This window comes from Microcaecilia unicolor, chromosome 1 (assembly GCF_901765095.1).
Source record: "Microcaecilia unicolor chromosome 1, aMicUni1.1, whole genome shotgun sequence".
Classification (NCBI taxonomy): Eukaryota; Metazoa; Chordata; class Amphibia; order Gymnophiona; family Siphonopidae; genus Microcaecilia; species Microcaecilia unicolor.
In genome coordinates this window covers 432442119-432457869 of record NC_044031.1, presented here as the reverse complement: position 1 = coordinate 432457869, position 15751 = coordinate 432442119, and the positions used below count along the sequence as shown (strand labels likewise).

Genomic DNA, 15751 nt, shown 5'->3' with positions numbered 1-15751 from the left:
TCCCCCCTCCCGCTGGCTCCGTTGAAAAAAAAAAATAAAAAAATTTTGAACGTCCTTAAAAGCGTTTATTTCGACGTTTATTTAAACGTTTATTGCAGCTACTCACTGGGACACCAGGTCGTTACAGCTCGGAGCGGAAAGCAGGTAATTTTTACCTTTTATAGCGGGCAGGGGGTTCCCCGATTGGTCTCCACGTGGCCTATGGCGTCGGAGGGCGAGGGCGCAAAGATCGCTCCCTGGATCGCGTGTTTTGCTTCTAGAGGGGATGCGGGGGTCTTAAAGTCTGATCGCCCTTGTTGGGTGACAGTTTCGTGACCGATGAGTGTCCCGGTCCTTCCTTCGGTGTGGCGGTTTTTCCCGCCATAAACGCCCATCCCCCGCGCCTCGCCTCCGCCATATTGGCCGGCCACGCGGCTCGGACGGCTTCTTCTTGGGCCGCCCTTGAGGTGGGAGACATTGATGCCATGAACGCCCTTAATTTGGGCGACGGCACAAAAGCGGCTAAAGTTAAGCGCCGTTTTTCCCGCGCGGCTCCTTCGCGGAGTGTCGCGCCGGACGCCATCTTGGATGTGCAGCATGTCTCTCCCCCGCTCTTGCGAGCGCCGGTTGAGGGTGCGTCTAGGGCTGTAGCCCAGGCTGCGGAAGTGCACAGTCTGGGGGGTTTCTCCCCCGAGTTTGTTTTGCTGCTGCATCAGGCCTCCCTTATGCAAAACGCTGCCCCTGCTCCCTCGTCTGGTAAAGAGGTTGAGGCCCCGGAGGTAAACGCCCTCGGGTTGATTCCCAGGCCTTGGAGGACTTTGTCTCCTCCGATGTAGATGAGGGCAGCGTATCTGAGTTCTCCCAACGGTCCTTTGCGGATTCCTTGGAGGAGACGGATCCCCGCTCGGATGGAGCGGATGACCCCTCTGCAGCGCGGCTCTTTAGCTCAGAGGATTTGCCCAACCTGTTATTGCAGGCCATGGGCATTTTGAAGATTTCCTCTCCGGAGGACGTCTCTCCCTCAGCCCCTGTTGGCTCTGCCATTATGCTGGGGACGAAGCGCCCGCATAGAACCTTCCACGTGCATGATGCCATGCACACCTTAATTTCGGCTCAATGGGATGTCCCGGAAGCGAGCCTTAAAGTGGCTAGGGCTATGTCCCGCCTCTATCCTTTGCCTGAAAGTGAACGTGAGGCCTATCTGTGGCCTACCGTGGATTCTTTAATCACTGCGGTGACTAAGAAAACGGCGTTGCCGGTGGAAGGTGGCACGGCCCTAAAGGACGCCCAAGACAGAAGATTGGAGGCGGCCTTAAGGTCGTCCTTTGAGGCGGCTGCTTTAAGTTTGCAGGCCTCAGTTTGCGGCTCCTATGTGGCCAGGGCGTGCCTGTCTATGGTGCAGCGGGCTTCCCCCTCGGATCATTCCTTGAGGGCTGATTGGCTGGCCCTGGAATCGGGCTTAGCCTATTTGGCAGACTTGCTGTATGATGTCTTGAGGGCCTCAGCTAAAGGCATGGCTCAGACAATCTCTGCGCGGCGGTGGCTTTGGCTGAAGCATAGGTCTGCTGACCACGCCTCTAAATCCCGCCTGGCTAGATTGCCTTTTAAAGGCAAGCTGCTCTTTGGGGTCGAGCTGGACAAAATCGTGACCGATTTCGGCACGTCTAAGGGCAAGAAGTTACCAGAGGTCAGGGCTCAGGCTAGTGCTCGCCCCGGTACCTCCGGAGGACGGTTTCAGGAAGCCCGTCGGTACCGCCCGGGCAGGTCGGGCTCCTCTGCCCCCTCTTCCTTCAAGAGGAACTTCTCCCCCAAGCAGCATTCCTTTCGCAGAGACCGCCATCCCGGAGGTGCTCCCGCCGGTCCTCCCCTAGGGTCTTGTACCCAATGACGGGGCCTTGGTCCACGCTCCAGTGCAGATTGGAGGACGGCTGTCCTCGGTTCTGGACGAGTGGACCACAATAACTTCAGACGCTTGGGTGCTGGAAGTCATCAGAGATGGCTACAAGCTAGAGTTCTGCCGACCGTTAAGAGACGGGTTTGTACTCTCTCCCTGCAAGTCTCCGGTCAAAGCTGTGGCAGTGCAGCAGACCTTGGACAATCTGATCCGCCTGGGTGCGGTCGTTCCGGTGCCAGAAAATCAGCTTGGCAAGGGACGTTACTCCATTTACTTTGTGGTACCAAAGAAAGGAGGTTCTGTACGGCCTATCCTCGACCTCAAAGGGGTCAATCAGGCACTTTCGCATGGAGACCCTCCGCTCTGTTATAGCGGCAGTGAAGGCAGGAGAGTTCCTGGCATCCTTGGACATCAAGGAAGCGGACTTGCATATTCCCATCTGGCCTCCTCATCAACGCTTTCTGCGTTTTGCAGTACTGGGCCGACACTTCCAGTTCAGAGCCCTCCCGTTCGGGTTGGCTACTGCTCCGCGGACCTTCTCCAAAGTAATGGTGGTCATCGCGGCCTTCCTGAGGAAGGAAGGAGTACAAGTCCATCCTTATCTGGACGACTGGTTGATCCAAGCCCCCTCTTATGCAGAGTGCGGCAAAGCTGTGAACCGGGTGGTTGCTCTTTTGAGCTCCCTGGGGTGGATCATCAACTGGGAGAAAAGCCAGCTGCGCCCAACTCAGTCCCTGGAGTATCTGGGAGTTCGATTCGACACCCAAGTGGGCAGAGTGTTCCTGCCAGACAATCGGATTGTCAAGCTTCAGGCTCAGATGGACCAGTTCCTAGTAGCCTCTCCTCTTCGGGCTTGGGACTATGTGCAGCTGTTGGGCTATGACGGCCACGATGGAAGTAGTGCCCTGGGCCAGGGCTCATATGAGACCACTACAACACTCTCTGTTGCAGCGCTGGACTCCGATGTCGGAGGATTATGCTGTGCGCCTTCCCTTGGACCCAGCAGTGCGCAAGGCGCTGAGCTGGTGGACGCAGACAGACAAGTTGTCTGCAGGAATGCCTCTGGTGACCCCGGAGTGGATTGTCGTCATGACGGACGCCTCTTTGTCGGGCTGGGGAGCCCACTGCTTGGGAAGGACAGCGCAGGGGCTCTGGTCTCCTGCAGAGGCAAAGTGGTCTATCAACCTCCTGGAACTCAGAGCCATTCGGTTGGCGCTTTTGGAGTTCATCCCGGTACTGGCGTTGAAGCCTGTACGGATCCTGTCGGATAATGCCACGGCTGTGGCCTATGTCAACCGCCAGGGAGGTACCAAGAGCGCCCCTCTAGCCAAGGAGGCCATGAATCTATGCCAGTGGGCGGAAGCGAACCTGGAACAGCTGTCAGCGGCCCACATTGCCGGAGTCATGAATGTCAAGGCGGACTTTCTCAGTCGCCATACCTTGGAGCCCGGAGAGTGGCAGCTATCTGCTCAGGCGTTCTTGGACATCACGAAGCGCTGGGGCCAGCCGAGCCTAGATCTGTTGGCGTCATCGGCCAATTGCCAACTGCCGCGCTTTTTCAGCAGAGGACGGGACCCTCGATTCCTGGGAGAGATGCTCTTCTCCAACAGTGGCCGACACAAGAGATTCTCTATGTGTTCCCGCCCTGGCCCATGTTGGGCAGGGTGCTAGACCGGGTGGCAAAGCATCCGGGCCGGATAATCCTGGTGGGTCCGGATTGGCCCAGACGTCCCTGGTATGCGGACTTGATCAGGCTCTCAGTGGACGGACCTCTGCGACTGCCAGTGGAGCAGGGCCTGTTACATCAGGGTCTCGTGGTGATGGAGGATTCCTCCCCCTTTGGTCTTACGGCCTGGCTATTGAGCGGCAGAGTCTGAGGAAGAAGGGCTTCTCAGACAAGGTCATCGCCACTCTGCTGAGAGCGAGGTAGCGCTCTACTTCTACTGCTTACGCCAGGGTTTGGCGTACCTTTGCAGCATGGTGTGAAGCAGGTTCACTTTCTCCATTTACTGTTCCAATTTCTTCAGTGCTGGCATTCCTGCAAGAAGGTCTGGAGAAAGGCCTGTCGCTCAGTTCCCTGAAAGTCCAGGTAGCGGCCCTGGCTTGCTTCAGGGGCCGCCTAAAGGGTGCTTCCCTGGCTTCGCAGCCAGATGTGGTGCGTTTCCTCAAGGGAGTTAATCACCTGAGCCCTCCTCTGCACTCAGTGGTGCCTGCGTGATGCTAAGAGCCTTGCAAAAGCCGCCTTTTGAACCCTTGTCGAGGGCATCTCTGAAAGACCTGACGTTGAAAGCAGTCTTTTTGGTGGCTATCACTTCAGCCAGAAGAGTTTCCGAGCTCCAGGCACTCTCTTGTCGAGAGCCTTTTCTGCAGTTCACTGAGGCAGGAGTGACTATTCGCACAGTGCCTTCCTTCCTACCCAAGATTGTTTCTCGCTTCCATGTGAGTCAGCAGCTCTGTCTCCCTTCCTTTCGTAGGGAGGACTACCCAGAAGAGTATTCTGCTCTCGAATATCTGGATGTGAGACGGGTCATCATCAGATACTTGGCAGTGACCAATGGTTTCCGGAAATCGGATCATCTGTTTGTCCTGTTTGCAGGTCCTCGTAAGGGTCTGCAGGCTGCTAAGCCTACAGTGGCAAGATGGGTCAAGGAAGCCATGGCAGCGGCTTATGTGGCCGCGGGGAAGGTGCCGCCTATCCAGCTGAAGGCTCACTCCACTAGAGCTCAGGCGGCCTCGATGGCAGAGGCCGGGTCCGTCTCCTTGGCAGAGATATGCAAGGCGGCAACTTGGGCATCGGCCCATACATTCTCCAAGCATTACCGCTTGACTGTGGCTGCTCGGACGGAGGCCCGGTTTGGAGCTTCAGTGTTGAGGTCAGGGATTTCTATGTCCCGCCCTGGGTGAGTACTGCTTCGGTACATCCCACCAGTCTATGGATTGATCAGCATGATGATATGGAAGGTAAAATTATGTATCATACCTGATAATTTTCTTTCCATTAATCATAGCTGATCAATCCATAGCCCCTCCCAGATATCTGTACTGTTTATATTCTGGTTGAATTTTAGGTTCAAGTTTAGTCTTCAGTTCCTTCAGGAGGACTTCGTGTTCAAGTTTTTTCGCTTGGATTCTTCAAGAGTTGAGACGAGTTTGTGTTACAGTGAGCTGCTGCATTCCTCTCCCCTCCGTTTTACGGGGCTGGATTGAGACTTAAATTCTGCCGGCACTCCCTCCCGCTTCGTGCGGCTGTAGGGCAGCTTTGTACCCCTCCCGCTTCGGCGGTGTTAGGGTCAGTCAGCTCCTCCCGCGGTTGCGGTTGCAGGATAAGCCAGATCCCCCCGCATCGGCGGGTGTGGTGTCCCTCCCCCGCTCCGCGGGGATGAGCTGGACGGATTCCCCTCCCCCACTTGTGTGGGGATGAGCTGGGTTAATTCCCCTCCCCCGTTTCGGCGGTGGTGAGCTGGGCAGAGTGTCCCTTTGTGGGTGTAATTCTCTAAGTGCTGAGTCCTGCGGATGGAGCTTTGATATCGACATACTGAGGAGTTTCCGGCAGCACATGACCACATATAGGGAGGCAAAAGTTTGCTCTCTATCTCCACCTGCTGGTAGATGGACACAACCCACCAGTCTATGGATTGATCAGCTATGATTAATGGAAAGAAAATTATCAGGTATGATACATAATTTTACCTTTCTGCCCCCTGAATGCCCCCCCCCAACAGAAACTTTAAAGTATTTTGTTAGCGCACAGATAACACACACTGGTTTGGAACTTATCGCAGGATGCCTGAGCGTGTTCTGTGGTAAACCATTTCAAGTTGCGATAAGCATGTTCTAGCGCTTTCTGCAGCATAGTAAAAGGTCCTCTTTATTTGATAAAGTCAGTTTCTTCAATTAAAATATTTTGGCCACTAATGAGTGGAGGAGTACCCTGAAGGTTAGAGCAGTGGGCTGACGCTCCTTGTATCTTTTGGCAGGTGACTTCATTCTTCATTACCTCAGGCACCAACTTAGGGGCCCTTTTACTAAGCTGTGTAAGCTTAGTACATGCGCCAAAATGGAGTTACCGCCTGTCTACTGTGTGGCCTTTGCGGTAAATTGATTTTTGGCGTGCATCTGCTACGCGCGCTAACAAAATATTTTTTATTTTCTGGTGTGCGTCAGTTATGCGCACCAAGTGGCATTTGATGCACGTAGACCATTACCGGTTACCGCGTGAGACTTTACCACTAGGTCCATGGCTGGCGGTAAGGTCTCAGAGCCAAAATGGATGTGCATCAATTTTCATTTTGCTGCAAGTCCATTTTCAGCAAAAAATTTGAAAAGGCATTTTTTTTGCAGGTGCGCTGAAAAATGATTCTGCTCATGCCCAAAACACGCGTCTACACTACTGCAGGCCATTTTTCAGCGCACCTAAGTAAAAGGACCACTTAGGGTCCCTTTTACTAAACGTTAGCACTCTAATGGACATTAGAACACAATGAATGCTACACATCCTATTTTGTACCTATGAGCCACATGGCATTTAGTGCATGCTAATGTCCATTTAAGCGCTAGTAAAAGGGCCTTTTAGAGACTGAGTTGCTAAAATGTGCTAATACGTTAGTGTGCACAATTAGAAAATAGTTCCAAATTCATAAAATGGGACCTGTGGCAAATAATGCCTATTTTAAAGTGTGTTGGATTACTTTAGTAAATCTAGCCTTTCCAGAGTATAAATTCTCTGGGGAAAATGAAATGACCTACCAAGGAAAAGCATCAAGCTATCTCTCTATATAAAATGCACCTCCAACGTTCTAATGAAGCCGGAAGTTGAAGCTCTGTAGATCGCTTTTGCCCATGAGTGCCTGCCCCGCCCTCGCGTCACAACGTGATGACGTCGAGGGCGGAGCACTCACACTCACCAACTCACCGTGGGAGGGACAGAAGGAGGGAGGGTGGGGGATGACGTTCCTAGCACCCGATCGTCATGACGTCGCGAATCGCATCGCTCAAACAAATAATGGACCTATCCACCACCCGAACAACATCAATCGCCGGCGCAGAAAAGAAGATAAATGTGCCTGTCGTCAGCACAGGTACGCAAAGGTGAAGGGGGAGGGTTTTCAGCGGCAAGGGGGGGGCGACAGGGTCGCCGCATGGGGGTCAAGGAGTCAGTAACGTGGAGGAGGGGTGTGGAAATCGAAGGGAGGGGGAATCTGGAACTTGGTGGGAGGAGCGTGAGGGGGCCTTGAACTGCGAGGGGGGGGGTGTCTGGAACTCTGAAGAACAAGTCGTAGCACAGATGGAAGTTACTGCAGCTAAACCCAGATAGCCTGCGCTATTATATTAAATGCAGCAAAGCTGGCAGGGTCTTTAAAAGAACGCAGTGAACCCCAACTTTGACAGCCCCGCCCACGATCTCAGCCAGCCAGCTAACATTGCTGAAACGGACGATGTCATTTTCACAAACTCAACCCCCCCTCACACACACTCCCCCCAACCACAACATGCAGATTTCTGTATCCCACTAGCAGAGACTCCCCCCCCCAACCGCCAAGTAAAAACACAACATCTAATATGGTCAATGAGCATCTCACACAAACCAACATACACACGCTGCCATGGACAGACAGCATCTCACTTTCTCAAACACAGACACACACTCCCTCCCCCAACCCCCTCAATACAGAAAGTGTAACAGTGAAATTAAACATCTCTCTCTCTCACACACCCACAGACCCCCCAACCCCCCCAAAAAACAAAAATAACATACACTCCTACAGAACAACCCAACCGTACCCCATAAACACACAACCCAAAAATGGCACCGGTGGAAGGGAAGAGGTGAGAGGGGGGGGAAGGGGAGAGAGGGGAAGGGAAGGGGGTTCAAACTCTCGGCCTCGTACACTCTCGGTCTCTCTGACACACACTCTCTCTCACACACACTGTATCTGTGTGAAACACTCTCTCTCTCTCTCACACACACTGTGTCTCACATATGCACTCGCACACAGTCATTCTGATACACGCACACACACTCTCTCACAGACACATAAGCACCCAGTCTCACTCTCTCTCTAACACACACACACACTCGCACAGTCACTCTTTCTCGCACACAGCCACTCTCACACACACACTCTCTCAAACATACACACTACGAGGAAAACCTTGCTAGCGCCCGTTTCATTTGTATCAGAAATGGGCCTTTTTTACTAGTTCCAAATAAATTGTAACTGTGGCCACAAAAGGTTGCAGAGACAGGGCGAAGATATTCCATCAGAGGAACTGTCAGTTTCATGCCTGCTTTTGACATTTATTTTCTCAGTCATTTTTGGGCTGGTGCGCTCCAGCAAAGTAATTTTTGCTGCATTGAAGTTTATAGCTCTGTATCTTGGTGAAATATACAGCTCTATATTGGTCACTCAGCAGAGCTGTGTTTTCGGCCAGCGATGTGAAAGTGGTGCTATATGTGCTAGTGTCTGATTTACTGGTTATTTAAAAAGGAAAGCAATTCCAGTAGACTTCATTCATTTTCCGGGCTTCTTCTCTGTTACCTTGCATCTGAGCAAAAATAGAGTGATAGGAGAATTCATTCTCTGCCCTTCATTGAGTGCCCCAAAAGGAACCACAGATTGACTCAGCCACAGAACATATAGCACAGCTAGGATACATTGATACACCTGAAAGGTGCTTGAGTAATTAAGGACCGTGCCTATTCAGATACTTAAAACTTTTTTTTTTTTTTTAATTTACTAGACTGCTACAGATGTATAATAATCTGCAGAAACGCTATGACAATGAAATCAAAAGAAACCAGGTGCAAAGTGAGGCAATCACATCTCTTACTGTGAGTAGCACTTCTGTTCAATGCCTTGTGTGGTTTGAGGCTTGCAATAAAACAGTGCATACCAGATCCAAGAGTATATATTTAGGGGGTAATTTTTATGCTGCATTTTTCAACATGTAAGCATGTTTTGCACAGGGAAATGTGCGTGGCCAAGAGCATTCCAGAAATACACCAATACATTCTTTTCTGAACTCTAATCCCCCGTAATCTCATCACACTTAAACCTTCACTCACAGAAAATGTTATACCGAATGTTCTTTTGCTAAGGTTTTATCACCCTACCAATTTCCAGTTGTATCTTTCCATTGTTCCATTGTTTTTTTCCTTGACCTATTCCCTAACGACACCTTGACTTTGTCTCGCTTAACTTCTCACAATGGAATCCATAACTGTTTGTAACAAACTGCATTTCCATTATTTACAATGTATTGTAAGCCACACTGAGCCCGCAAATAGGTGGGAAAATGTGGGATACAAATGCAATAAAATAAAATAAAAAATAAAAATACCTGCTTTTATACAGGTGGTGAAGAGAAAATACCAGAGATATAGTTTGGACAGAGCAGGGATGAGTGGTGATGTACCCCTGACCATGCCTAAGGGTTCCTATCTTCCCTGTAGAAACTGGTCTACTTTTATGTTTGCATGTTTGTTGGAGAGCTTAATGTACACATTAGCCACCATGCTTGGGACCCTTAGACCTTGAATGTGTCTTCAACTGACCCCTGGCCAGCTTATCTAATCAAGTCTCTCTGTCCATCTCATGCCCCTAGTGTTACCTCTGCCTCAGCCCAGCCTCCTTTTCTGAAAGCCTTATTTGGAACTTTCCGATCCTTCAAGTTTTTGCCCTGTTTCTAATCTTCCATTCTTTGCTAAACATCTGGAGAAAGTTGTTCTTTGCTCACTTTCTTCCTTTCTTAAAAGTTTGCCAGCTCTGCATCCTCATTGGGCAGGCTTTAGAAAAGGCTGCAGCCTGGTTCCATCCCGGTTAAGGTGGAGCCCATCCTTTCGGAACAGTCTCCCCCTTTCCCAGAATGTTGTCCAGTTCCTAACAAATCTAAATTCCTCAACCCTGCACCATCGTATCAACCACGCATTGAGACTTTAGAGCTTCCTACCTTTTAGGTCCTGCGCGTGGAACGGGGAGCATTTCTGAAAATGAGACCCTGGAGGATCTGGACAACTTTCTACTAAGTGCCTAAATTTGGCTTCCAGAACCTCACTCCCTCCCACATTTTCCTGTGTCATTGGTACCCACATGTACCAAGACAGCCGGCTCCTCCCCAGCACTATCCAAGATTCTATCTAGGTGTCACCAGGCGATCCTCATGTCCTCCAGTCACCCAGCTATCTATATACGTAATGATCGAATCACCAACTACAACAGCTATCCTAACCCTTCCCTCCTGTGCAGAATTTGGAGACATATCCTCAGTGCGAGAGGATAGTACATTCCCTGGTTAGCAGGTCCTGGCTACAGGAGTACTTCCTACTTCACCTTCTACGAGACCTCCCTCATCCAAGGCAGCACAAGGGCTACCAGACTGGAGGTGGGACTTCTCTACAACATCTCTGTAGGTCTCCTCTATGTACCTTTCTGTCTCCTTCAGCTCTACCAAGTCTGCTACTCTAGCCTCAAGAGAAATGACCCTTTGCATCGGGCACACACATATAACCGCTCACCAACTGAGAGATAATCATACATGTGACACTCAATGCAAAAGACTGGATGGCACCCCTCTCACTGCTGGACTTCTGACTCCATCTTAGTATTTTTGAGTTTTTCAATAATTTAAAACTTGCTGAGGTATTAAGGATATTAGCCTAATATAAACATGTCTTTAGTTTATATGGTATATTGTGTGATTTATTTAGTGTTTTTCTTCTTAGAAGGTAATGAAATGTATTTAAAACTCTGTAAGAGCACTCCTTGCTTCTTATCCTAATTATAATAACTGACTATAAATGAAGAGTTGTGCTAGGGGTGGGCAGGTGTTGGGGAGGGCGGGTGGGACAAAGACTAAACTAGGTCCTGCAGTGCCTGCTAGAGGCTATCTGTTAATGTTGTGGTACAAAATTCAAGTTTTAAAACTAGGGGAGAAGGGTATGGAGATTAGTTGATAAAGTTTGGGTTTTTTTTTTTTTAAATATTTGTATTCTATCATTAATCTACAGTTCTTCCTTTAAATCCCAATGTTTAAGTTCCTAAAGCACAAAGCAACTAATGTTCACTTATCAGAGAAATGTCCTCCTCTCAGAACGTCTCAGAAAGACATCCTTGGATTTTGTATTCCTACAAAGACCGCTGATGCAGGCGGTGTTGCCAAAACACGGACTGTATTGGGTCGGGTCTGATCAATAAAATTTGAGTTGACGCCCCCTCTCTTAAAGGCTCCTTGTGCCCTTGCTGCTTTTTATTCTTATCATGCAGTGACAATTCTAAACAATGTCAGTGATAAAATATTTCTCCCCAAATTTTGTCATAATTTGGGGGGGGGGGCGGGCTTTAATAAATCATTGTCGAGTTTATGGTTTATTACATTATCACTATGTTCTTGTGCTTGTCCTGCTGAGTGCCTTTGACTAAAATTCCATGGCCATGCAGACTTCATACATTTAAAGTTCTTGCTTACCTCCTTCCAGTCTATTGTTGATGGGTTATTTTACCACAAGCCGTTTTATTTTAGCTCAGGGTCCTATTTTATGTAATGAGACCCTGTGGGAAAATAAGATAGGCTATTTTACCAGAAGTCATGCTAACAGTATCCCACATTGATAACTCCCCTCCCCCCCCCCCCCCCCCCCCCCCCAGTAATGTTTTAAACTTTTTTTTTCAATGCCAGGTTAAAATTCATGAACTGGAACTTCAGCTTCAAGTAGCCAATCAAAAAATGCAACAGCTGGAATGCAAAAAAGTGTGTAAACACACCCAAACAATTTTGAAAGGTAGGACCTCAACCCCTGAGATGAAATTCCCACCACAGAGAAGCAGATGTAAGAAAAGCACACTGTATTCTAACAGTCAGTCAGGTAATAATTTTGGCATCTGTCTGAAACCCCTGCAACTCTTGTCACTTTGACTTCTCTTATGTGTATTTCTTGATTGTGGCACCTAGAAGTGCATAGAGTTTGCTGTCCTCTTGCTGTTTAAATTCTTGAGCTCCTCTGTGTTGTTCAGAAGGAAGTTAGGATTTTCCCAGATTTTGCATCCTGTTTTGAAAAGAATGTGTGGAAGTAATGACATTTCTGCTGGACGACTGGATTATGGCAATTTGTTTTGCATGTGTGTTGGAAAATTCAGTGGTGGTTCTTTATATCTTGGTTGTAGCAAATAGAAGCTTAGACCATTGAAAATGTTAACCTTTTGTGGTGTTGCTGTGGCGTTACCATCTCTGCTGTAAACAAATCCTTGGGCCCAAGCACATTTATTATAAAGGAAACTCTTCTATTAGCAAATTGAGGGTCAGTTTTCAGTCGATGCCATCATTGGCTTAAGATAAATGCCAGCAATGGCATTTTAACTTAATCTGTATATTCAGCACCACTGTCTATATAAGTAGCGGTGCTGAGTAATACATATTATTAGCAGGCCTAAATTAAATGAATAAATTATCAATTGCCCTTACCAAAATAATTTTTAGGCCTGCCCTTGGCCCATCCCTAACCTGGCCCATGATTATTCAAATGGTATTGGGCTGTTTAGTGACTATAAAACAGTCCCCATACCATCCATATACTTTTGAAATTCTGTGGATAAGGCAGTTATTTATGTTTGGCAGCTGTTAGCAGTGTATGATTGATTTTGAATATTGGCTTGATGTCAAAGTATCAGTATGCAGCACACATGATCATTTACAGAATTGCTGTCCTTGTTTCAAAGAGTGTACACTTTTCATTTTGAGCGCTGACCAAAATAAACAAATAAATAAATAAATAAATACATTTAGCACACCAAAGATATTGAGTAATTTTTTTACAATTGTAACATGCTGAAAAAAAGAGTGACTGCACTAGGGGTTTGCACATGTAAGCAGCACTACAGGTACATCATGTGGTGATTTTATTCTAGTTGCATGTAAGTGACATCACTTACATGTTTTGAAATGGTGGATTTTGGAAATCTATTCATCTGGGGGAGAGGTGGGGCACTGGTTAAGGAACCAGCCTTCAAACCTCAAACTTCTGGCAATTTGAGGTATTTTTGAATGCTAGACAGTGGGCACAATTCTTTCCTCATGTTTTCTTCTAAAACCAAAATCCACTTGAAAGCCTTAAGCTTAATTTGAAGAAGATGTAAATGCCACTGGGGAAACTTAAAGGTATACATGCATTGCTGGTCTACAATACAAAATAAACGTATACCTTTTGAAGACCTCCCAGAATACATCCCCTTTAAACTCTGGCATGCTGCTACATGTACATGTAAGTAGAGCCTGTTATATATGTAAATCTGCCATTTACATGTTTTGACAATACCCAAGCCTTATGTGAGTACCTCAAGGTTACAGAGTAAACAGTGGACAGAGGAACTGAGTTAGAGCTTCCAGGTATTCAGCGGTGTGCTCCAGGCTTGCTGCTCACATTGCCAGCCTTGTTAATACACTAATATGGCAATAACAGTAACTTCAGAGAGTACCACTTTCATCCAAACCCCAAAATTTGTGATCCAACTGAATAATAGTTGAGGGCTTTTTATTGACATGGGGAACCCAACTAGCACCAGGAATGCCAAAATAAACCTGGCCCAATGTTCATCTTACCATTTGCCAGTGCAATTTATTCTGTAGATCTGTTGCTGGTGATCGAGAAGTTGAAGAAAGAGAGAGAGAAACTATACAAAGAAAAGAGGATGCTGCTGAAGGAGCTAGCAGGCCTAGACAAGGTAAGGGCCTTAGGATTTGCTGTGTACTCATCTTATTTGTTACTGATTATTTCTGGTCATGCTGCTATGTTCAGTCATCCTGAGAAGAAGGGACTAAGAGCCCCATATTCAATATAGTGGCAAATTTACTTAAGATGATTTTTTCTGCATATGTAGTGGGATTTATCCCGATAACTTTAAGACTGTTATTTGTGTGTCTTGACCTAGCCAGATTGCTTTGTCCTGTTTGTCTTCTGATCAGCACTGTCTGGACAAAATAATGTCATGCTTTAGGAACATCCTTCACTGCCTCTTTTTTACCAAGCTTTTATGCAGGAAACAAGTTGTCTGGTCAAAATAGAGCTGGGGCGCAGGAGAAATATTTGAAATTCAAGCTTTGTTTGGCTAACCCCAGAAGTTATTTGAACAAACTCTTTCCACCCAATATTTAAAAAGTTAGCCGGCAGATTAGCAACCAAAACTAGCACATAAGAGGTTATATCTGACAAATCCGGCCAAAGTTGATATTCAGCGGGCGATGGACAATAGATATTCGCGAAGATCGGCTTTCGCAAGCCGGCTAAGGTTGGGGGTGTGTTTATGAGTTTGGCAGCTAAAGCTATTATTCAGCGAGGCATTTATAGTTGGTGTCTGTCATATGGCTGGCTATATATTGTCCTGGTTTTCTGCCAGTTATCCCTTTTCCGGTTTTGAATATTCCTGTCTAAATCATAGTGTCTAAATCCGGCAATAGGTATGTGAAGCTGCTATAATTCAGATTCATATGTTTTCTCACTTCAAATTTTATTTTACACTTTCTTCTATTACGCTTCTTTCTCAGTAAAGTTTCAAAGTGCCATTCATTTTGTAGGCTGCGGTGGGCATTGATGGTGGACTGTTGGGGGGGGTTTTTTCGGTCTATTATTGTGCAACTGTTTATTCTGAGAAAGGGGGGTTACATAATTTTTGTTTTTATTATAAATGCATTTCCTGAGAGCTCATATTTATCTTGACTAGACTAGTAAACTCTACAAAGCAAGAACTTTTTTTTTAAATAGCTATCTGTAAAATACTGTAGAAAAAATTAGTACATCTGATTTCATTAAGATAGGCAGGACAACAAATGCATGCATGCATTAGAATAAAGTTGGATAAATCTCTCCAGCAGAAATAGAGCCAGATGCAAACCCTAAATCATGCATGTTTCACTTTTTGTGGATGAGAAATTGTGAGAGGAAATTTCATATTTGATTTTAAACTTTATTTACTTTTTTTCTTTAGGAATTTTTTGATGAAATAGAAGACTTAAAGTTTGCTCTTCAAGAATCAGTGAAACTAAACAATCAATATGAAAAGTGTTTAAATCAAATCAGTACAAAATTTGGACTTCCATGCGCAGAAATTTCTGAGGTTCCTGTCACATAACTTCCAGAAGACAAACATCAGACCTTATGGAACCTCATCAAATCAGATTTTCTTTTGACTAGGTGACTTTATGAAATTTAGTAATGGAAATACATTCCTAAACTTTTCAGTGTGTTGTCGCCTTTTCCATTTTAAAGTACTTGTCATTCTGTACACAGAATTTATTTTGCAGCCAGATTTTTAAATAAAATGTATCTATTTTTAGTTGTAGGATCTCACTTTTCTCATATATGCTGAAGTAGGTGTCACTGTACACAGCTCTGTTGTAAGGTAACTAAGAGGCCCTTTTACTAAGCTGCATTAGGCACTAACACGCACCTAATGCAACTTAAAATTATGTACTGTGGGATGTACTTGGGCATCCTGCAGTAACTGCCCAATGTGCACATGCTAACCATGTACTAAAAAGTATATGTATATATTTTTTTTTAGGGGGCATGTTGGGGATGGATAGTGGACGTTCCTTCGCTAAACAGCACATCTACTTTTATTTATTTATTGGGATTTATTAACCCCCTTATGAAGAAGTTCACTCTAGGCAGTGTACAGCAGGTACAGTTTAACATAAAACTTACAATTTTTTTAAACAATCTATATTAGGGCGCATTAACTGGTTAGTGCAGGAATACTGCGTGAGCCCTTAAAGCCTACAGGGCTGCAGGTTAAGCTGTAGACAATTGTAGTAAAACTATTTTTCAGTCTCAACAAAGCAATATGTAGAGCATGCAACAGTATGAGTACCTTTTTAACACAGAGTGAC

The 15751-nt window shown here is 46.5% G+C and overlaps 1 protein-coding gene across 2 annotated transcripts in view; it reads left to right on the top strand.

Moving 5' to 3' along the window:
• Nucleotides 1–15100, top strand: part of LOC115460315 — a 48588-nt gene extending 33488 nt beyond the window's left edge. The window contains exons 4-7 of one of the 2 annotated variants that reach the window (XM_030190108.1): nt 8615–8705; nt 11549–11651; nt 13493–13587; nt 14848–15100. In XM_030190108.1, coding sequence (XP_030045968.1) covers nt 8615–8705; nt 11549–11651; nt 13493–13587; nt 14848–14991 — 433 coding nt within the window. In that variant the 3' untranslated portion in view covers nt 14992–15100. Of the gene's footprint in view, nt 1–8614; nt 8706–11548; nt 11736–13492; nt 13588–14847 lie in introns of both variants that reach the window. The other variant, XM_030190107.1, reaches the window with a different exon arrangement.
• The last annotated feature ends 651 nt before the right edge of the window (nt 15101–15751 follow it).